Source organism: Ixodes scapularis, unplaced genomic scaffold (assembly GCF_016920785.2).
Source record: "Ixodes scapularis isolate PalLabHiFi unplaced genomic scaffold, ASM1692078v2 ptg000890l_1___fragment_3__unscaffolded, whole genome shotgun sequence".
NCBI classification, from domain to species: Eukaryota; Metazoa; Arthropoda; class Arachnida; order Ixodida; family Ixodidae; genus Ixodes; species Ixodes scapularis.
The window spans coordinates 19,069-42,314 of NW_024610065.1; the positions used below are offsets into that span (position 1 = coordinate 19,069).

At 41.1% G+C, this 23,246-nt stretch overlaps 1 protein-coding gene across 1 annotated transcript in view; it reads right to left on the minus strand.

The window, feature by feature from the left end:
- The window catches only part of LOC115318277 (SEC14-like protein 2), a 35,720-nt gene extending 13,510 nt beyond the window's left edge, over positions 1 to 22,210 (minus strand). Inside the window, exons 1-9 of the mRNA XM_040215394.2 lie at positions 22,009 to 22,210; positions 14,593 to 14,662; positions 14,253 to 14,296; positions 10,984 to 11,046; positions 10,015 to 10,108; positions 8,802 to 8,896; positions 2,741 to 2,819; positions 2,591 to 2,671; positions 114 to 200 (exon numbers count right to left, since the gene is read on the minus strand). Of these exons, the coding sequence (XP_040071328.1) occupies positions 114 to 200; positions 2,591 to 2,671; positions 2,741 to 2,819; positions 8,802 to 8,896; positions 10,015 to 10,108; positions 10,984 to 11,046; positions 14,253 to 14,296; positions 14,593 to 14,662; positions 22,009 to 22,062 (667 nt within the window). The 5' untranslated portion in view covers positions 22,063 to 22,210. The remainder of the gene's footprint in view (positions 1 to 113; positions 201 to 2,590; positions 2,672 to 2,740; positions 2,820 to 8,801; positions 8,897 to 10,014; positions 10,109 to 10,983; positions 11,047 to 14,252; positions 14,297 to 14,592; positions 14,663 to 22,008) is intronic.
- Between the last annotated feature and the right edge of the window lie 1,036 nt (positions 22,211 to 23,246).

Genomic DNA, 23,246 nt, shown 5'->3' on the forward strand with positions numbered 1-23,246 from the left:
AAAATAGATAGAAGTTATCGTTTATGCATACACAAATATAAGTCTTCTCTGCACGAAAACGGCTGACACAAAACTTCTAAAGACAAAAACATTCTATTCGCTTAGCTTCTTACCGCGTGAGAATATTTGAATCTTTCCAGCTGTTCTTTCAGTCAAGAAGGGTCTGATGAACTTCCAGAAGATCTTAAAGAAGCTTGGAACTGTCGAGAGTGTTGCAAACGAAAGAAAAAAAAAACACGTTAGTCGCTTCTTAACTTCGAACTGTTCGGAGGTATGCGCTAAAAGTGTTGTTGTTGTTTTTTTCTGCGGAGATATGTTTGCCATATAATGTCTGCCGTGTCTTTCCTGCATTTTATTTTACAAGTGTGAGCGAAGAAAAAAGCTAAAAAAGCGAGGACAATTCTTCGAGCAAGCCTGCTATGAACGCGCGCTTGTGAACTGTAAGGGGGGGAATCGCAGGCCAAGTGAGCTAGCGGACACCAGCTCGGAGAACGTGGAGCGAAAGCTCGCGCTGCAGAGCCCAGAGATCCTGGGTTCAATCAACACCCCTGCCCGTTTCAATCTGGTTAAGAATCGTACCGGCGTGCGATCGTGTATCACTACTGCGAGATGCACGTGAAAGATCCCAGGCTAGCTGTTGTACTGCACTGGCTAAATGTCTCATCGACAGCTGAGGGACAAGTCGTCCGTTGAGGCAGACTAAATTCTAGGTAGTATAATCTTACCCACACCGCAATATTTTTGTCAACTTAAAGCGTCAGTCCAAACCCCGTGCCCGGGTTTGTAGTATCGGCATTCAAAAGTCTATAAAACAACGCTGGCGGCAATTACATTTCTGTAATCACTACCTACACAAAGCGTAGGATTGGTTCCCAGTTCACGCCAAACGCTGACCCAACACTCATGTCTAATAATGCTCAAAGTGGATGCCCAATAAATAGCTGACATATATAATCGACGCAGCTGGTACTAAGACAACATACTTTCGAAAAGAACCTATTGTGAGCCTGCCAAAGTTAATTGCATGCGTACGTCGCACTTACATTCCAGTATGGGGCACCGTAATGACGTATTCTCTGGTAATAGGCAAGTCATTGGTTGTTTATTCATGCATGCTCATCAAATCGAGATGGACAACTATGTTGGGATACAACAAAATTAAGAAGAAACTTTGGTGCATGGGATTGATCCCACCTCTACTTGAATACATGTTAACACAACCACTAACGACATAGCTTGTCATTCAAGCATAGCACCAGGCTGTGAAAGCAGACCAGCGTTTATGAGCACCCCACGCACTTATCTTCTCGTATAATACGGTTATTTCTAACCGCCGTACTCGGCGAAATAACTTTAAAACGTTTTCAGGCAGGCGCAGTTCTAACAACAAAATACTTTGAGTGCAGTCACGCTTGTATTTTAGAAACCAACCAGTACAGGACTTCGCCATTCGCGAGGCTCAGTCTAATGGAGTTTCTCTTTATAAGCCACCTGTAATTCACTTGAGGTGTACGGTACGTTCACGTGCAACTATGAGGCGCCTCTGAGCGACAGCGCATAAATCACAGAATAGTTGCTTATTCAATTGTTTTTACCCTTCCGACGATGCGATGCGATCGGTGTCATTTTCCACAAAGTTTTTGGGACATAGCGCGGATTGCAGCGTAAAAGTAAGAACAAGCAGGTTTGCTCTCTGGAGCCATCCCATTGGGTCATGCTCTTACTACGCCATGAATGTATAAATACATGAACCCGTAAAAAAACAAAATGTTTTGAAAACGTAAGTTCAGTTAACTTACGAAATGGCGCTGAAATGATGTGATAAAATAGTGGTTAAGCTAAAACATGCTCAAATTATTATTTGCAATGACGTATAAGTTATTAAACATTCATGACACCAAAATACGGACAGCTACTATAAAAAAACCATATCTACGTCCATACAGTGCGTGGGATGAGTCCGTTATTCTAATTCATGAAAGTCACATAGCTTAAAATAATAGTGTGAGAAACGTTGTAACCAGACGTTGCAACTTGTGCCGGGACAGAGCGTGCGTGAAACATTTGGTTCAAAACCCAGATTAAATCACATTTGAGGACCGAACAGTGTACGAGGCTGATCATTTATATATCAAACAAGGGAAATCGCAGGGAAGCGACATCGTCTAGATTTGCAAGAGAATTTGCACTGGCGTACACTTAGACGCCTCGCTTGCGGTAAGAATTTGGTTACTGTTGAAAAGGAGCAATTTATTATAATATTATTGCCTGTTTTTTCCGAGAGAGAATTTGATCACTATTTTGCGCAACGAAACCCCAGACCGTAGCGAGCAATATTTTTAGGCATGCCAACTTCATACTATTTCAACCTTATATTAACGCGTGGAGGGCGTACTGCATTGACAATATTTTGCAACACTGCCACCATCTCAATTCAAACCGGAGTGATTAAACCGAGTATAGAGATTCTCACGACTAACAAAAGTATTCCTAAGAGAAAGCCTGAAAACAGCAGCGTCATGTAATTATATGGAAGTTTATAGTCAAAAACAGGAGACTTCCACTAGCATGATGATGACTGTTAACTCACCGTTAATGACGAAACATTGTTCAAGCATCTCAGGGTAGTAACTTTCGTAGAGTTCCATGATGAGATAAACGAACTCGACCACTTAAAAGAAAAGAGACTGTCATGAAGGTCAAAATGCATTCCATAGCCGGTAACATTGTAAGTATTTACCTTGGTGACTGTACACTTGTCGGATGCCAAAGTTGTCGAAGTCAAAAACGACGGTAATGGTATCCACGAGCTTCCCCAGCTGTAACAAAATATTGGCAGCAAATACGCCGAGTTCAGGATATACCAACTCACCACATATCAGTGTCCTGCGGTGTAAAGCGAAAAGAGTGCTCTTTCAAAAGCGATATAAATGTCCAAGCGTCAAAAGAAACTCTATTTTAAATATCCACTAATATACAAAACTGACGAAAAACAAGGTATATTTAGCGGAAACAAATTAGGACGGCAATCGGTGGCATCAAGATACCTGCGATCTCAATAAGCTGTTCTTATGCCCTTTGCGATAAGTGCGGAAACGAATAAGTTTGTCTCTTTGGCAGCCATCTCTTCCCAAGAATTCTTGAAAACAACACACTTTCGCACTGAACCCTTACTTTATTTTCGTCACTCTTATCCAGCTCGCTTGCACCTTTCCATTTTATTGGATTATAATAATAACCTTAAATTGCAAGCTTCACCCTCGTTGGTGTAGACTGGTGGCGGCTGATAAAACCCGTTTGCTCTACTGAAGTCTAACTCCTGGTTAGCTCAGTTGGTAGAGCGTTCCACCTGTAATGGAGAGGTCCCGGGTTCGATACCCGAACCAGGCGGATTTTTTCGGTCGCGCACCAGTCGCCTAGCTGTGTTTGGAGATTTGTGTTTGTCCTTTGTCCCTCTTGTTCCCCTTCTCCAGGGATTATTTTCGTCACTCTTATCCAGCTCGCTTGCACCTTTGCATTTTATTGGATTATAATAATAACCTTAAATTGCAAGCTTCACCCTCGTTGGTGTAGACTGGTGGCGGCTGATAAAACCCGTTTGCTCTACTGACGGCTAACCCCTGGTTAGCTCAGTTGATAGACCGCTCCACCTGTAATGGAGAGGTCCCGGGATCGATACCCGGACCAGGCGGATATTTTCGGTCGCGCACTAGTCACCTAGCTGTCTTTGGAGATTTGTGTTTGTCCTTTGTCCCTTTTGTTCCCCTTCTTCAGGGATTATTTTCGTGATTCTTATCCAGTTCGCTTGCACCTTTGCATTTAATTGCATTATAATAATCTTTATTGACTTCTCCAAAGCATTCGACAAGGTCCCTCATCAAGGTCTTTTAATGAAACTAAGAGATATTAATTTTGACCCCCCTGTAGTCAATTGGATTTCTGAATTCCTCACTAATCGCACTCAGTACAGTTATATTAACAATGTAAAATTTACCAAAACCACAGTAACGTCCCTCAGACAACCATTCTTGGCCCTCTTCGTTTTCTAATCTACATTAATAATCACCATGGCATCACTTCGGAAGTACGTTTGTTCGCCTATGACTGTGTCATCTATAGACCGATTCATTCACGCCACGATCAACTTAGCTTGCAGAACGATCTCCGACTTATAATTCAGTGGTGTCATAAATGGCAGATTGCTTTAAACTATAATAAATGTAAATCGCCAGTTTCTCCCGCAGATAACATGTTCTATCCTCCTCTTACCACCTTTCTAGCATCCCACAACTGCTTGTTCATCGTATAAATATCTAGTAATTAATTTGACATCTGACCTGTCATGGACCCCTCACATAATATCTGTCATCGCCGATGCTAACGGCACTCTCGGATTTTTTCGCCGTAACCTCAGACAAGCTACATCCCCAGTAAAACAACTAGCTTATACTACCTTGGTTAGAACTAAGCTAGAATTCACTTCTTCCATATGGTCACCGTGGCAGACATATTTAACTAACAACCTGGAATCCGTTCAAAGCAGAGCCCTCCGTATTAGTTATTCCGACTTACGCACTTAGTTATTCCGACTTAGTTATTCCGACTTACGCAAGCGTATCAGGATTTCGCCAATCCGCTACCCTACTGAAAAAAAAACAAAAAAAAACATTTATTTATTATTTATTTTTTTACATACCTCTAAAGGCTCCAAAGGAGCATTACATAGAGGGGGGTGTCGTATAAACTTTTACATAATCATAAATATTTCACAAGAAAAAAATAGAAGACATCGTGTCACGCTAAACAGAACCATGAGGGGAAGACATTACATAACAAAAAAAGCCAGACACGCACTCACATCATTGGAGGTAGTCGACGTGCTAGAAAAAAAAGCAATAGACCCAGCGAGCGAGTAACAAACATACAGGGCAATATATGATTCATTCACACTAAAGATTCACGGAATAACAACATAAATGTATCATGATCAGTGACCGTCGCAATTTCGCTTGCCAACTCATTCCATTCAGTCGCCGCTTGTACGAACGGGGAGTATTTAAACAGATTAGTTCCTGCATATGGAATATGAACTTTGTAACAATGATCATGACGAGGGGAAATGCGAGCCAGTGGGAAAATGTTGTTTTGACGGAAATCTGAGGAACTATGATAGAGTTTATGAAAATAGGATAACCTTGCGAGATATCTTCGCTGTTGGAGAGTCAATAAACCAAGTGACCTCTTAAGTTGACTGACGCTTATAGGTGAATACGTTTTTAGTATAAACCTGGTTGCCCTGCTTTGTAATGATTCTAAATTATTAATTAAATATTTTTGATGCGGGTTCCAAATTATAGCTGCATATTCCAAATTTGGCCTAATGAGGGTAGAGTATGCAAGTAGTTTTGTTTCTGCTGTTGCCATATATAAATGCCTTCTTATAAAACCAAGTGACTGGTTAGCCCTCCTAAGGATATAATCTAGATGAGTGTTCCAGGAGAGGTTGGAAGTTAAGTGGACTCCTAAATATTTATATGTGGATACTTTATCCAATTTTGAATCTATAACTTTGTAGTCGTAATGAAAAGATGAGCGACGATTGGTAAATGTCATTATTTTTGTTTTATCTATATGTATCTGCATTTGACACGTGTCACACCATGAAAGTATGATATCCAAATCACTTTCAAGAGTTAGGCAGTCGCTTTGACTAGCTATTTGACGGTATACCACCCAGTCGTCTGCAAATAGGCGAATCTTTGAAGAACTGTTTTTGGCGCCTTTATGAAAGTAAACGGGTTCATACCGGTAACAGTTTAGCATACCGGTCACCAGTTTGTCAAAGGGGTCGCTCGTGTGGCTCAAAGGGGTCCCCCGTATGAACGATAACGGTCACCTATTTGGCCAAACAAGTCACTCCTTTGGCAAACAGGTCGCTTGTCTGGGGAAATGGACGACTCGTTTGGGCAAAGTTGTCGTACGTTTTCTCAAACCGGTGACCATGTTACACAGACGGGTGACCGGTGACCGGCAAACTGTACCGGTTTAATCAAACGGCAAACTGTACCGGTTAATTCAAACTGTACCGGTTTATTCAAACTTTGTTTGAAGCATCCTTTTTTCCTAGAACTACCGCTGAGTGGAATGAGCTTCCTGAAAGCGTTGTAAATTTGAGATCATTAGATACTTTTAGTGAAGCACTACTCTCGCACTTTGTTGAGTAGTGGCTCTGTCTGTTTGTTCGCACTGCTTCCGCTTGTTTTTGAATATTGTTTTTGTACACCTCCTGCCTGGGCGTTCTACAGAATGCTGGCAGTATCACCAAATAAATAAATAAGTTAACTATTGACAACTGGAACTCACTGCCTGACGTAATTGTTTCCTTATCTTACACTCAGAAATTTTCTGCACCCATTAGCTTATTTTTTTCTAACTCATAACTAGATTACAGCGTGTTTTTGTTGATAAATAGTGTTATTTGTTTGTTTTTTGAAGTGCTGACTCCCTCGCACAATTCTCCCTGGGCCTTCAAGCACTAATAAATGATGATGATGATGATGATGATATGCCGCCAAATGGCGTAAAAAAATTAGATTGTTACCCACACACCACATTAAAAATCGTTTTCTTATAAACTAGATGGACAATACTCAGAAATAGTCAATCCCAATCTAGAGAAATGGCTAGGAAAGCACACTGCCTCACTGGAATACACAATTCGACATAATTGCTCACCATGAAAAATATATTTAACATTCCCAAGACTAAAAAGTATGTACAGAAAACCTCAGAAAATGTTTTTTTCTTTCAAAGAAGTTACAACTTTAAGCGTTATGTGCCCTTTCTTATGACGTGTTCTTGTACCGCGGTATGAAGTAAAATACACATGTCAGGTTTAAATATTAATTTTAAATACAACTGTTTATGTCGGCGAGATTCAATATAACCCAGCAAGGAGGCATCGAAACGTTTTCAATCGCGTTATAAATAAATAAAACAATTCTGGGTGAGCATGGACACATCTTCTTAGCGGCTCGAAATTGCAATTATTTTATACAAACAACAAATAACGTCACAAAAGGGCTAGAAACTTGGTCTACCTCAAAAATATTTTAATAATAAGTGAGAATAATACAAAAATCATATGCTTTTTAGTCCCAAAACATAAGAATGTTAATCTTTCTAGCGGCATCATCTTGCACTGTTCCCCCATTGAAATACTAAGTTCTACATTAACTATATTAGTAAGTACATTCCATGGACTAAGCACATAGACGGCATCATTTAAATAATTGCTGGTATCATTGGTTTCCTACATAAACGTTGTTTCCTGCTCCATTAAGTGTCAAATGACTATTTTACAACAGTTTCTTCTTTTTAATTTCATTTTATTTATAATTGCCTGGTTTGGGATATTACAATAAAACAAATATACATAGAACATTCTTATTGCAAACGAGTGCACTCAGGCTCGTGTAACGTGCCGTACAATTTCCACAGGTGATACACTTTTATTATTTAAATTATTTAAAAAAAAAGCTAACACGACAGATAAAGGCTTAGCGCGAAATATAGGCAAGGTTATTTTGAAAATAATATGTATTTTTTCTAAATTTGGTATTATTCAGAAAAAAAAATTCACAAAAACAGTACACTCGTCAACGGACTTCGGAATGGTAGAAACATCCCCCACAGATTACGACATTCAAATTAATAAAAGGATCTGACCAACAAATACTTTCATCAATTAAAAATATTAATATAATAAATTATAGCCCATGTAAACGTCGCCAATTATATATTTAAATATATACATTAGCTGTTTTGTTGTTGCCCAGTTTTCCTCTAGGCGAAGCGGAATCAGTTCGCAGTGTAGACATTTCTTCAAAGCATTTTGCAACTATTGTATAAAGCTGAAAGCCTACAATGCTCATAAATTTTAACCTTTTTTCACTTTATTTGTGTTGATATTTATTTTGTTCTGTTGTGCTTTTGTCAAGGGATCTTTTTATTCAAAATAACTTTAGTTTTCTTCACCTCTGTGTACCTGTGACGGGGCAGCGGACCAGTCGAGCTGCTTGGACAGCTTTTTTGCCGTGCCCTACCATATGTATGTACAATACATGGATATGTATTGTGAATAAATTATTACTTATACCTCTTCCTGCTTCTTTTTGCGCCTCTTCGCTGGGCCTAGACCATAGGTCTCACCGTAACTTGGCAAACGGTGAAGGCTACGGTCTCAAGGAGCCAATAAACGCGTCGGAGGGAGACATGTGACTTTTACTCTATCTCACGAGTCGCGCGCAGTGATGGCACAGCCAGGAGCAGGAGACAGAGAAAGCCCTCTTTTGTACAAATTTTGAGCCGCAGCTTAATCCCTTCGGGGGACGAAAGGGACATCTGAAACACACAAAGAGGATCCGGGTTAAGAGGGGTGTTTCTCGGTTCCTATTCTCTAACTGCTTGGGTTACGGTGTCGCCCTTGTACCCTTGTTTTAAACTATCAAGTGCTTGCCACAATTGCTCTGATTGGCTCTAAGCTGCCGTAGCTTTGCTATTTACCAAGTTACAGGGGAACGAAATCTAGTAAGAAAAGCAGTTTAGATTTTTACTGAACCTCGCCACACTTTTAATTTTTCAAACGTTCCTTAGTTCAATTCGATTACTACAGCTTTACTTGTGGAAGCGTCTTTCCTATATGCTGGAACACTGCCTATCTGTGAACCGGTTTAAAAATATGACTGTCAGGTTATATCTTTAGATGACGTCACCGATGTCAAAATTGTCTTTGGGTTCACCTTTTTGCTTTGTGCCTTCATGTCTGCGATGATCTTTTCAACGATGTATGTGACATGCTTGACCAACGCCTCCTTTGATACGCACTGCAACATTCCTGTGTGAATAAATATCGTTCCTAATGATTTTTGCTTTACAGCTTAACACGATTTTATTTATTCCTAAATGAGATTGTTAAAAATCCAACGTACACTGTCAAATGAAAAACGGTATTTTCTAACAAATATACTGATTCCCGCACTGCTACTTCTCCACCACCAACCATAAGCACCTTGCAATATCTTGACATAAGGTGGCGGCTTCTAGATAATGTTTTCGATTAACTTGGACACCACTTTCTTTCCGATAAGCAGCTGAGCCAGCCTGTCTATTTTAGTTTTTCATAAGGTGGACTACGGTGGGGGCTTCGAGCGTACCATTTGATATTGCTATCATTCTCAGTGATATGGGGAAGAAAAAATAACGTGACACGCTCCTGCAGCTTTATTAGGATCTGAGAAATTCTGGCCTGTCAAGGTTTCAATAGGAACTCTCTGGCTCTTCGCTGAGGAGCGTGAAAAGGGAAGATCGTCCATTGTGATCACTGCTTACGAGAACTCGTCCACTGGCATCATCTCGGAACTCAGGTAGTCGGTAAAATTGTTTGAATTCAATACAATTAAGGACGTTTTAGAGTTTTTAGGGCCACAAATACAATAGAAAAATGAGAACGTTCCCAAGACAAAGCAGAGAAGCCATGATGGACTGCCGTAAAGTAATTAGGCCTGTAAAAGCCGGCAATCTTTTACACATGCCTGATAGAATCTTAAGTGTATACGTAACATGTCAAGCCTGCAGGGTAGTGCATGTTATGGTGACTGGTGGCACATCGAAACCTTCAAACACTAAATAGTTTTATGTTCTGAACAAACAAAAATAAACAAGCACTCAGAGAAATGTATTATTCCACACAAGGAACGTTTTTGCAACTAAAAATATTTGCACCCCTCCCTCTTTCTTACTGTCGAAAGTAACACTTCCTACAGCACAACAGAGGTGCTTGTACGTCGATTTCGTTGGTTCGTACCACTATACGGCTCACGGGTTCACTGCAACTTGAAATACCTTTGACAAACCTAGCATTGTTCGTCTGCGTTAATGTACAGCCAAGAGTAATGTGTTAGTGCTTCCAACAGCGTCTGACTGTTACAGTGCTGCTGAAGTCTTCAATGTTACCTTTGAAGTCCGCGTTGCCGAAACGGATGAGCCAAAAGGGTCGGCCTTCGCGATCACGGTTGCACTGACCGCCAGGAAAGTAGAGCCTCAGCACCTAAAATATCATTTTCGTTTTTACTTAGCTTCAAAGCGTAATCGGATGACCGGCAAATCTGGTGAGCTGTACACAATGTAAAATGTCGCATCCAAATTTCTGTCATCAAGGTCAATCGAAATGCTAACCTGATGCAGAAAGGGAAAAAGGGACATTGACATATATTTCGGCAAAAGGGAGAGCGCTGACATTAACCAAATTTTCCAGGTGGTCGACTGGAACACTTTATGTTACCTTCGAGCTGGAAAAACACGTATATAAAATTAAGGGAACATCGCAAGAATGAGTTCCTATTATGTAAATACGTGTTGAAATTAGTCTCTTCACTAAAATTTTTGACTAAATTATTGTTTGGATTAAATTTGCATTTGAACTTAAATTTGCATTTGAAAGTCAGAAGTTACGGAATATAAAACAAAGAAAGGAAGATAAATAAACATTGAATATAAGGCTGCGTTTCTTGAATCTCGCAGTTCTTCTTATGTCCTATGGAAAAATTTATATATAAAGAACCACCAGCTATTCGTAAAAAAGTACTAAGCGCACACGGTTTCGTTTTTTTTTTTTGTCCGCCATAAAAATATTATTTTTTTTTAGTGAAATGTTCGCTGTTCTACTTCTAGCACTCGAAGGAATCTGTTTCCATGTAGTACATAAAAGACGCTCCAGCATGCAGCACATATTTAATTAATGTACTGCATGCTTGAGCGTTTATCATGTATACATTAAGAAGCATTAATGATAAATGCAAAGTTTGGGAGAAGGCGCCTCAAGCACTAGTGCGAAGTTTCGGACAAATTGCATGTCTCAAATGAAGATGGGGTCTATACATACCACTAATTATTAAAATTAATTCGAAAGAGACACACGCTCACCTCTGGATTTTCGTAAGTCTCGATAATCGAGTCGATATTCTCCCGTTGCCGCCAAAGAATGTTCTAGAATAAAAACAAAAGAAGAACTCAGCTTGGATGCTTGCATCAACGAAAACACAAGAAACACATTGAACTAATTCATCTCAAGTTTGCGCCACGGCCTTTACGGGTACTAGTACAACCTCCATTGGCACATTTATATACATAGATTTTTGTCGCTGCTCTCGAGCCCTCTTTGATTTCTTAAAAGTCACGTGCATCCCGGTTCTTGTTCTTAATATCAAACCTATTGGTTTTTAGGAAAAATGTCCTGATCACTTTATTTTTGAACTGTAATTTTCTACAAAAGTAGTTCTGGGACCAAATGGTAGGCGTTCGATGACGAACTCTCACACAAGAATTGCAGCACCAGTAGAGTAGTAGTTAACCTGATTAGCTACGTGAGAAACAATACGAAATACAAATGACTTCAGCAGAGGGAGCTTTTTGTTCATATTTTATACGGTTTTTGTCGCTAACTTCGTTGCACACATTCAACCGCTACGTTTTAAGCTGAGCTGTCAATATCATGCCCATCCAATTTAAGGCTATTTATCTTGCAAAGAAACAGAAAACGTAAGCGCTAAAAAATTAGCGGTTTACTGTCTACACAGTTTACACTAAATTTTATGTGTTTGAAGTAAATATTTCATGGCCATAAATCACCATATTGTTTCGGGAACTACTAAAAGCAATGAGGGTCACAGGTCTGAAGCGGCCGGTAGCAGCGTATGAATTCATCACGTGGTGTCCGCATGTCATGTTTTAGGGATTCTTTCGCTTTACATAAAAGATAAGAGTATACATTTTAGCATAGAACTTCTTTAATTAGCCGAAGTTTACGCGAAAATTGTCATCAAAATTTGTCACGAAGAATTGCAATAAAGGTATCTCATGTAGGACAGTCCCTTCAAATCCATCGCTAAATACATAGGGGAAATATTGTCACGTGGTGTCCGCGTCCCCTCTAAATTTAGAGGAAAAAACAAAAGTTACGTGAAGAACACGTAACCTCTTGTCACTCGTGTTTTGTTCACTAAATCTAGCAAGATTGACGTCACCCTACCACGTCATGTGACCTCAACTCACGTGACGCCACTTTCTGCAAGGTGGTCCTGCGAGGTGGTAGTTTGCGCTCAACACATTCTGCTTATTAGCCTTTGTCGACATGATCGAGCTTGTGTGTTTTTGTATTGACTTCATTATTTTCGCAGGTTGAATGCTTATTGTGATTTCTGTGGCGCAGAATACACCATTTACGTGGTAGGTAGGCGTTTGTTTTTTTGATGATAAAGGACATCAACCATTCTTTGTTTCAAGGGGCATCTACATTAAGCAATAAGCCAACCAGGCAAGATAGTAACAAAGTAAGCGTTACTTAAATCGAGAGTTCAAAGAAATAGCACAGGGGTGGCCAGGCTGGCCTGGCCTAAGAGCCGCACACAAAACCACGGAACTTCTAAGAGCCGCGGGGGGGGGGGGGGGGGGGGGGGAGGGGGGGAAACGTAACTTTTGTTCAGAGTCTGACTGTACGTATGGGGGCACAAGACTGTACGACTGTACGTATGGGAGTACAAGGCTGCCAAAGTGCAAGCTGCAGTGTGCTTTATTCTGAAATCCTTTCTTTTTTTTTTCCTGGGGAAACGGGGAAAGGGGCGAAAGGGAAGGGGGGGGGGGGGGGTGTCCCCTTACGAGGGACCCGCGAGCCGCACTTGAACCACCAAAGAGCCGCATGCGGCTCGCGAGCCGCGGTTTGGCCACCCCTGATTAATAGCACATCATCAATTTCATATGGTCGATCTGAGCGTTCATATATCCGTCTTCGTTATCTGTAAGATTACAACGTGCTACGCGCAATGTGTGTCTTCTTCGCTGGGTATCTTTTCATAAAGTCTTTCTTGCGTGTCATACTTTTTGTCTTCTTCTTTTGCTGAAAACTTGTCTCTTCTTTTTTAATTCTGCCGAAATAAAGAATTACTGTGTGGGATCATTGTCACAAGAGCTGCAGAAAGCAGTCCGAATATGACCCGAACGCAATTTGCTTTTTTTTGGCGCTGCAGAACTCACAGTTTAAAGAACCCGCCGGGGGCCGAACTCCATCAGTCATCAGTTAATTAATATTAACCCATTGAAGCTTTGTGGGATGCGGTGCAGATATTTGAAAAGGAACTGAGTTAATATTATTTTGTGTGATGACTTCATTCACACTAAGATTTTTCTAATATCACTTCTTCCGTCCGGTTATGTTTGAAGTGAACTAAAAACAAAATATCTAAATATTCACTTCGTATCTTTCTGAAGATATTCTGCGTTATGAATCTCCCGCAATAAAAACAAGACTTTTTTCAATAAATAAAAGCATCAAAAGGGATTATGTCAGGTGGTTGAGAGCTGTGGAAGTTGAAACATGTTCGTAGATAATATATTGGTATCCTGATGCTAATATACCCTCACACTCACGTTTCGGTCTTCATCATACGTTTTGCAACTTTATATGAATCTGTACACACAAAAGCGAATTTGTTAAAACCGTTCTATAGACCCATCTATTATTTTGGCACATCTTTAACTTCGGTTAAGCCACTCTGTGCAAAGCTAAATCCGGTGACTTAGCTTTTCTCAACGAGACGACAAAACTTCAAAGTGCAGGAAAACATATACAAGGCTGGCACGTGACGTCAGTCTGCTCTTCTTTCTGGTGGCAATAGCGTCTCTTTAACGCAGCGGAAGCCACCTTCTCACGCAGCCCTTTCTCTCATTATGTCTGAGAAAGTGACGTCAATGCAACGATTGGTGTGCGTCTGTTTCTTATTCTTTGATTGTTTGGCTGGTCACCCTGGGTCAATGGAAACGCTGAAGAGGCCTTGTAGAGTCAAACATTTTAACTTTGTGCCCCTCAAGTTTACATAGTGTCTTAATATACCATATCTGTAGAAAAAACATGATTGATTCATTGGATTATTGATTGGTCTGTGGACTGATTGATTTATATTTTGATTGTATGCACAATTCCGAAGGCACTTTGTTTTAGTACCTTGCATTCGTATTAGGAGTTGGTTACGGTCCCAAGGTAATATTCATTTATAAAAACGAGAAATATGCGAGACTTGCCATAGCCATGATAGAAGACACCAACCGAACGCCTGCTGCTAAGTTATTTATTAGAAGTCGTCGAAATTTCGCCCATGATGGTCAAGAGTCTAACGTTGTGGATGAGCTAAAATACTTACATCTCTCAGCAGTTTCTCCGACTTGTTTACGTCGAAGTCCCGAGCTGCGTAAGGAAAGTTATGATTTAGAGTAAATAAAATTAACCCCAATGCGTGAAGCTGTGCTGTACATTGTTTGCACTGTAAAGGCAGTGAATCACAAACGGAGCATCACCAAAAACAGTTTGATGTGTCTACTATATTTTTACAACGAAAATCTATATACTGCTTTAGAATACACTATAATATCTTTGGATTTCTTCGCATCAAATACCCTTCGTTAGTTTATTTTGAAGTTGGCATGGGTACCCACTTTCGGCGTTTGGTAATTTTGCTTTGTTTTGATTACGATGAAACTTACCTCTCAACCAACGCAGCAGAAACGGATCCGTGAACTCTTCGTTCCAGAAATCACGGAGACGATACTTGAGCTGTTGAAGCAAGGGAATAAAACCACGTTCAGTAAAACGAAATATATTAGAAAGCATGCTTTCTCTACGGCACTGCCGGAGTTATGCCATCAATTGCAGCGCTGTGGTAGTTAAAACACCAAGCGCTACTTCAACTGTATTCCTCCGCAACGAAGGTCGAAGTAAGAAGGCATGTATACTACCGGTGATTAGACGAAAAATCCTTCGTGTGATTCGCCAGACTCTTGCTTTCGCGTTGCTTATTTTTACAATAGAATATGTCTAGTCAGATAGGTGTAAACAACAAAAAAGCCGCTTTTTTCACGTGAATGTCAGATGTTTTGTATGCAAATTTGACGTTGCTCTTAAAGAACCTTGCTAATCTGTAAGAAGCAGTCAAAAAGAAGGAGTGTGGTTATTGAGTAACCACATTGACGATGAGGAATAAATTCCTCATAAAAAAACCCAAGGTTAAACATTACGTGTGCTAATTTCGCAACTTTTAATTGCCGCAATGCCTCCCGGCGTTATTCGTGCGAGCAAAACACCTAACTGTAATCGCAAATGCGTGGAGTGTTTGCTCTTCATAATTGTCAGCCCTCACATATGCAAGTACCTTATTACAGAAGCCCTTGTTGGATGAAAATCTGAGGTTTTCACATCAAATTATATCAAATAAAAGCTTTATTTTCCAGGAAAACTAGAAAACGTTCCAGAAAAACAGCTGTTAGAAAAGTTAGAAAGGGGCGGCGGAGAGAAGCTCACCGGAGAAAAGCTCACCCCAAAACTGTCAAAACTCACTGGTCTTTTTACGGATGCTGAAAAACGCTCACCTACGAATCCAAGACTCGAGCGTTCACTCAACTGAAGTATGCTGGTATGCCTAATGTGCACGCGGTGAATCTGCACTTCACAAGCAGAATTTGTTTTTAATATGAAAACGTTTTGCAACACATCAGGCGTCACTCGACGAAAATAAAATAATTCATTCCGATCAGCGCTAAAAAAAAACAGTGTAGAGAGCTGCAACTTGAGTAATTCCGGGATATTTATTTTAAAAAATTACCTTCGTATACCGACACCGCATTACCAAATGTTCAAGAAGAGGTTGCTTCAAATCGTAGCTTATTCGAATGGAAAATAAAAAAAGGTCGTATTATCCTTGTCTTGGCTACATCAGAATTAAATATTGTAACAGTCACGCGAAATTGGTACACACAAAGGCGGAACGAGGGCTACAGCAAGGATGGAAAATAAAAATAAAGCTGACTAAAATAGTGATATAAATCAGACCTGTTTTACTTGGATGATTGAAATCAAAGCTTTACGCAAATAGAGTCACAAACTATATTTCTTCATTTACCGCGCGTTTAAGATTTCATGCGTTCAATGTACGCATTAGAGTCGGTGAATGTAGGGCGCATATGTTCTGTATTTAAGTCAAAGAGTCATCACATAAGAACTATTTATATAGGATTGAGCACGAGCAAAAAAAAAGAAGTGGACTTGAAAGAAAATATATGCGTTGAACTGAATTTATACCTTCGACTTCGTTCGTCAGTTATGTCACAATTTTGTTTTTGCGATTAATTTCAAACGCGAATGATGGAAACGAAAACTTCGAAAGTTGTGTTATGCAGGAGAATCCAATCGCGAAAAAGAAAAGCCAAAACGGCTTTTCCGCTAACAAAAAGCTAAGCTGTTCTCGTTCTAGTATGGCGGGATTTTCTTGAACAAAAAGTGCTTAAAATTACAGTAACTCTTTTTTCTGTAATGTTCTCACTAATCGGAAGACTTGATCAAAAAGCCCGCAGTGTTTAAAAATGCATATAGTCATAAAGAATCAATATTTCTAGCTGCATTGATTTTGTCTGATTGAAATCAAACAGTATTTCTTTATTTGTTTATCTGTTTTGTTTACTGTTATTATATTTTGTCCACTTCGGAGGTGCAGAGCTACTTAATGTGAAGTCTGTACACGCCATTACATTGCCTACATAAACGAACGATGGGCTTTGTTTTACATTTTTTGTGGTTGCCATTAAAACTACTAATACGGCATAAATTGCTCGTTCAAGGAACAAACTTATGCGATAAACGTTTGACGCTGATCAACTCCTTCTCTAAGTAAAATGCGAAAACTCGCTTCGCGCTAACTCTGCTTCACAGCGTACTGCCTGCGTGAGAGGCGCTTATACCTATGAACCTGCTGTAAATAATAACGGTTTAATTTATTTCGTGGTGAACTTTTCTCCGGGTCTATGAAAAGACTCGTGAGTTTTTCTTCTCCGGATCCGCACAAAAGTGTGTAAGCACTTCTTCGATGAGCTTTCCTCCAGGATTCGTTGCATTGGCAACAGCTTGGTACAATACACTCTGTTAGTATGGACATGTAATGTATGAAATGAAAAAAAAATTATGACAGAATACACTGATTTAAGCAACGAGGATAAAAGATCGCAAGTCTTGGTTGCTGATCATTTATTGTTTTACGTTGTTTGTAAAGCATTTATTTAAAATGAGGAATACTTTGTAATGTAAGGATTGAAAATTGTAGTTTGTATGGGCATACACCGCGGATGGGCAACCCATGCCCATCCGCGGTGTAGGCAGACGTAACTCTCATGCTTTGTAATTTCAGAAGCAGTGTAGCAGTGTAAAAGAATCTTATGAAAGATGCAGATGACAAATGAAAAGAACAAAGTAAACGGTACTCATGCATGCGTTCAACAGGAATTATTTCGTATTTTGAAATTAAAGGTACGGTGTGGTCTGAATAAGGAACATTGACCATAAATCGTATATTTTTGTTTTGTTGATAACGCATATTTTTAATATTTGTTCGTGTTGTAGTAGCCTATACGAGATAATAATAATGATAATAATATATTTTTGTAAATGAACCAAATGGCACCAATTTAATTGGAATTGAAAATGCATACTACATTTCAGGTATAATGTTGAGGCGCCAAATATTGCAACACCTAGAGACAAAACCAATCACCCGACAGAGTTTAGTTATCAAATAATTCACATGGTAGTCCCAGGTCATTTACTCCAAAAAAGTGAAAGCCGTTTACAAATCCCTGTAACGCCGAATTGGAGCGCAGCTCTTGAGGAGGAGGAGTGAAGGGTACTGAGGGGAGAGTAGACCCCTCCTCCTCCCCTCATTCTTTAATATGCTCCGGGGGGCGGTCACGTGACCTCGGGGGGGGGGGGGGGTGTCACGTGACTTCGGGGAGGGGGGTCACGTGACCTCAGAGGGGTCACGTGACCTGGGGGTCACGTGGGGGTCACGTGACCTTGAGATGACCTTGGGAGGGGTCACGTGACCTTGGGGGTCACGTGACCTTGGGGAGGAGACCACGTGACCTCGGGGGTCACGTGACCTCAGAGGGGTCACGTGACGGGGGTCACGTGACCTTCAAAGGGTCACGTGGGGTCTTGGGGTCACGTGACCTTGAGATGACCTTGGGAGGGGTCACGTGACCTCGATGGGTCACGTGACCTTGGGAGTCACGTGGGGTCACGTGACCTTGAGATGACCTTGGGAGGTGTCACGTGACCTTGGGGGTCACGTGACCTTGGGATGACCTTGGTTACGCCGACGGCGACGGCGACGGCGACGGCGACGCCGCTCAAGCCGGGAACGGGCCCCTAAGAGCTGCGCTCTAAAAAATGTGCTTAATGGTTTATGTTCTTGGACTAGTTAGATTGATTATGTATCCAGTGAAAGTGTAGGATATATGGAATTTGGTTTATTCTTTTACTTAAACAAGATTGCTATGAACTTCATTGTGTTTATCTCAACACCGTTATTCTCAGACCACGATGTAAAATTTTTTGGAGAAGAATTGGCTTTACCCAACAGTATATCAGCATCGGCCACAGCGAGAACCATTCTCGTATCATCCGCATATATAACCAGCTGTACTCGGTTGATTGAAGAATGAGTAAAAGGGTCTTAAGCAAAGAAAAGGATTATGCAAAAAGAGTATTGGAGAAGACGATCAGAATTATGTTCGTGGGATATTGTATCAGTCAGCTGTCGATAACACTGAATAGAGTGACCCAAAAGCTTTGGCTGTTGTAATTTTTGTTGTTGTTGTTGATGATCAGGTGGTGCGCCTCATGAGGCGAGTGTGCGGTGCCTGTGAACAGATCCACGAGGGAACGCTTGGTTAGGTCTTTAGGGAGGATCTTTGCTTTGATTTGTTTCCTGTATCATTGTTGTTTATAAGATGAGGTCTGTACCGTGGTTGAACGTTCCAATGACGTGTGCAAATTCCGGAAGATGTCTGTGTTGTACTGTGTACGAGATGAGGTCGTTGCTTTGATTTGAGGTCATGACAAGATGTACCGTGGTGGAACGCCACAAAAACGTGTGCAATTTCTGGGAGACTAGTGTGTGAGAGATGATATATAAACGGTTGTGTCAATAAAATTTAGCTGCCTCTGAGACGTTCTATTTCCGTCCCCTTCTTCGTCCGTCGTCTCCGGGTTTAGAGCGCAGCTCTTAGGGACCCGTTACCGGCTTGAGCGGCGGCGTCGCCGTCGCCGTCGGCGTAACCGCGCGGTGCATTATGAGAATTGTCCCATAATGCACCGCGCGAGCCCCTCTGGGGTCACGTGACCTCGAAGGGGGTAGTCACATGACTCCCCCCAGGTCACGTGACCCCCCTCCTGAGGTCATGTGACTCCCCTGAGGTCACGTGACCTCCCTCTTCTCGAGGTCCCGTGACCCCACCCTTCCCCGAGGTCACGTGACCCCCCCCCCCTTGAGGTAGCGTGACCCCCTCCCCCAAGGTCACGTGACCACCCCGATGACGTCATCGTCACTGGTGACGTCATCAGTGGCGTCACTGATAACGTCACCGGCATCCGTATCGTCATCGTCATCATCACTGATGACGTCATCAGTGACGTCACTGATGACGTCATCGTTATTCGCTTCGTCATCGTCACGGATGACATCATCATCGTCACGTGACCCCCAGGTCACGTGCTCCCCCCGACGTCACGTGACCCCCCCCAGGTCACTTGACCCACCCCCCCAGTACCCTTCCCTCCTCCTCAAGAGGTGCGCTCTAATTCGGCGTTACAGGGAGTTGTAAACGGCTTTCACTTTTTTCAAGAATGTTTGCACTTGGTTGTCGATAAGAAATATATAATTAATTAGAGATTAAATAAAAAGGATCAAAGCATACTTTTTTTGCGGTACACCGGAAATAAATTTTTGGAAAGAAAAGAAAGGACTGTCAATAACTACTCACGGTTTCCCATTGGCTCGATGTTACTGAAGTCAAGCGTGTGGTACGCCACGGACACCATACCGACTGAGTTTTATAAGTAGTATTGCGTGATTTAGAATGTCAAACGATTTCTATATTTTTAGTATAATTTATTTTTTGAAATAATTAGGCGGCTTCTGTAGATTTACCTTCGCGAAAGCCGAACTGAGAGTCTGTTAGTACAGAACATTTACACAAAGACTGGTCAAAGCGTGTAAGAATATTTCTTTCAAGTGCCGTGAAAAAGACTGTTAGCGCCGATATTGGTCTGTAATTATTTAAAACATGCTTATCGCATTCTCTGTGTTTAACGGTGACGTTAGCAAATATCAAGCTGGGGGTAACTTACCAGATGATAATATTAAGTTCTATGTATATGTGCTAGATGTGAGGCAATTAGATTCATTAAAAATTTAACCGGTTTTAATTGTTGTTTATTAGTGCAATACTCTTCTTAATTTTTAGTCTTAAAAATGTTAAACACCTTTATCTCATCGGTTGGATTAAGAAAAAAAAAGGTCTCAATGTGTCTAAAAAGGGGGATGATAAATTATTTAACGACACTTACTTAGGCTCAGGACTTCGTAAACACTATAGAGTCACTTGAGACCCTCCACCATTTCTTGAGGGAAAAAAATTGTTTCGCTTTATATGTTTACACTGCTTTAATTGGTACGCCTCAACGGGTGACCGGTCGCTTAGCTGTAGGTGAGAAATTTAGCCAGTGCAGTACAACCGCTAACCTGTGGTTTCTAACGTGAATCACGCAGTAGTGAACACACGAACGCGTGCCCGTACGAAACTCATCCAGATCGAAACGGGCGGGGTTTGTGGGATCGAACCCAGCAGGTACCCAGAACAAGCTTTAGCTCTACGCTCCGAGCTGAAACGCGTTAGCCCACTCGGCAACCGATTCCCCTGACGGAAAGCCAACTCGCAGGACGAGTTTGCCGGGTGTAAGCTAGATAGCTTCATGCGATAGCGCATATCGGGTGGAATGATAAAGCGCTCTTGACACTTAGTCTCGCTCACAAAGCTACCATTTGTTGTTGTCCGCTGAGATCTCAAGTGGGCTTAACGAAAGACTTTGATCTTGTATCTACGGGCGAAATTCGTACCTGCTTCTCAGCGAAGCATGGCCATCCAAAAACGTTGGACCATAATACAGAGCTTGGTTGTTTCCATTAGAGGTTTACAAAGACAGGAATGAGCAAACACCGTCTTGAGGATAAAAATATAATGGCACTTCACTGACTGCAAAATGTTCTGAAACCTCTGTCGATTGTTCTGTCGTTTGGGAGGTTGTAATGCGAGGAATTCAAATCGCAAATGAGTATAGGACTGCTGTTTTAGATTTCAAACCTTCCTCTTTAAGTTTTATGCGCATCTCAAAGCGATCGAAATAAGATGCATCTGTGCAGTGCCTTGAGCGCCTAGAGGGTACAAATGTTTGCTGCACAATTATATGTCATTTTGGCAGACTACCATTAAATAAAACTAATAGTTTCAATTATGTGCTCCTAATATACACATCAGTCATTAGTTGTGTTATTTAGTTGATTTAACTGACTTAATATTTTTGAAGTGACGCGCATTTCCGAGAGAGTTAACCTGGATCAACATTAAATAAGATACGAAAGAGAATCGAGTCTGTCAAAACTGATTAACTCGTTCCAAACCATATTTTTTTGAAGTAACACAATAAATAGTTTCCTTAATTCACTCAGGTATTTATGTACCTAACGGTATCCTATCCATTTATAAAAGCAGTGCAGTAATGACACGAATTGATATTGTCCCTTAACCAGACAGCAAACCCAAGGCTCGTCTCTTATTGAGGCAAACACGTAGTTTCAATGTATTGTTTCTGAGATGATATGAATAATAAATACTTCACAATAAATGTTAACATTAAGGTCTGACAAAGCTATATCTAAGACTTCCCTTCTGCCGAGACGCGAATCATTTAAAACTATTTGAGCTCACAAAATCATTTAATTTCAATCCGACAACCCGTTTCCGAATCCCTTCTTTAACAAAAAACGCCAAAAACCCCACAAAAACACAATTACTTGCCTCGTCGAGAGAATGCTGCTGCTTGTCGCTCAGGTCTCCGGTGTATCCACTCATGGCGACGCTTGTCTTAAATCAGCGCGAGACCCGCTCGGAGCCCAGCGCTAGCGCAAATATTCCCAGAATCAAGGCGATCCGACGGACCTGATTGAACGCATCACGTGTGACGAACAGCCGCTAGCCGACGAAGTGCGCAGGAACGCGGTCATTGCCGAGCGCCGTGTAAACAATGTGCCGCCGTCTATATACGTCCTATCGGCTATCGGCAGCATTCTCGCTACGGGAGTGAAGTTGCCAAGTGAGTGTTATTTTGGTCCGAGAGCTTCTACTTCAGAAGGTATTGAAGTGTAAATACCATCAAATTATTTATTCTCTACTCGCACAAATGTAAGCATATTGAAAGACGGTAGTAAATAAAAAAAGGGCAATAAAGGTTGTGCATTCTTTATTGTTATTAGAATCTTAATAAACATAACAACTCCCAATTTAGCCAACCATGTCGTTTTCTGGGCTCCGGTCGCTAAGGTCACTGTTAAAAAAATATATATATATATGGCTTTTCTCCCCACTTACGAAAGCGCTAGAAATAGCGACGGCAGTTTCACGGTTAGAGCAGTGGACTCACACAAAAACCTTAAATTCGTTGACCTTTCAGAAAACATCTTGAGGGTGCTTCGTCTCTGGCACAAATTTTAGGTGAGATGAAATTCTGTTGTGTTTGTTACGTTTTTATTTATGCATTTCTAAGGCCAGCAACTCTCAGATCAAGCGTGCATCATACGAATCGAATGCGTGCCGCGTTACCGCGGCATCCACACACTAAACATTGTAACACCCATAATCGTGTAAAAAGGGTGTAGGAAGGGTGTAGGTGATGAAAAACAGCCTTTTTACACGCTTTTTACACGATATCTGAATATCGGTGGGTGTAAAAAGGGTGTGCTGACGTTTTACACCCATTACACGCCCTCTTTACGCCCCACTTGCAGCGATGGTGTCTGAAATCGTGTAAAAAGGGTGTATGGGCGAATTTTACGCCCTTCATCCACACGGTGTGAAAGGGGCGTAATGGTGATGCAGTCGAATGCACCCATGATTTCATAGCCGTTCAGATTTATTGCTTTGGTCGAACTGTTGTTGATGTATGAGGTACAAACATCGAGTGTAATTAATAGCCACACGGAGTCGCGTATGATTAGGGAGTGCTAGATAATAGTTTTTGCAACTCCTATTGAACTCTT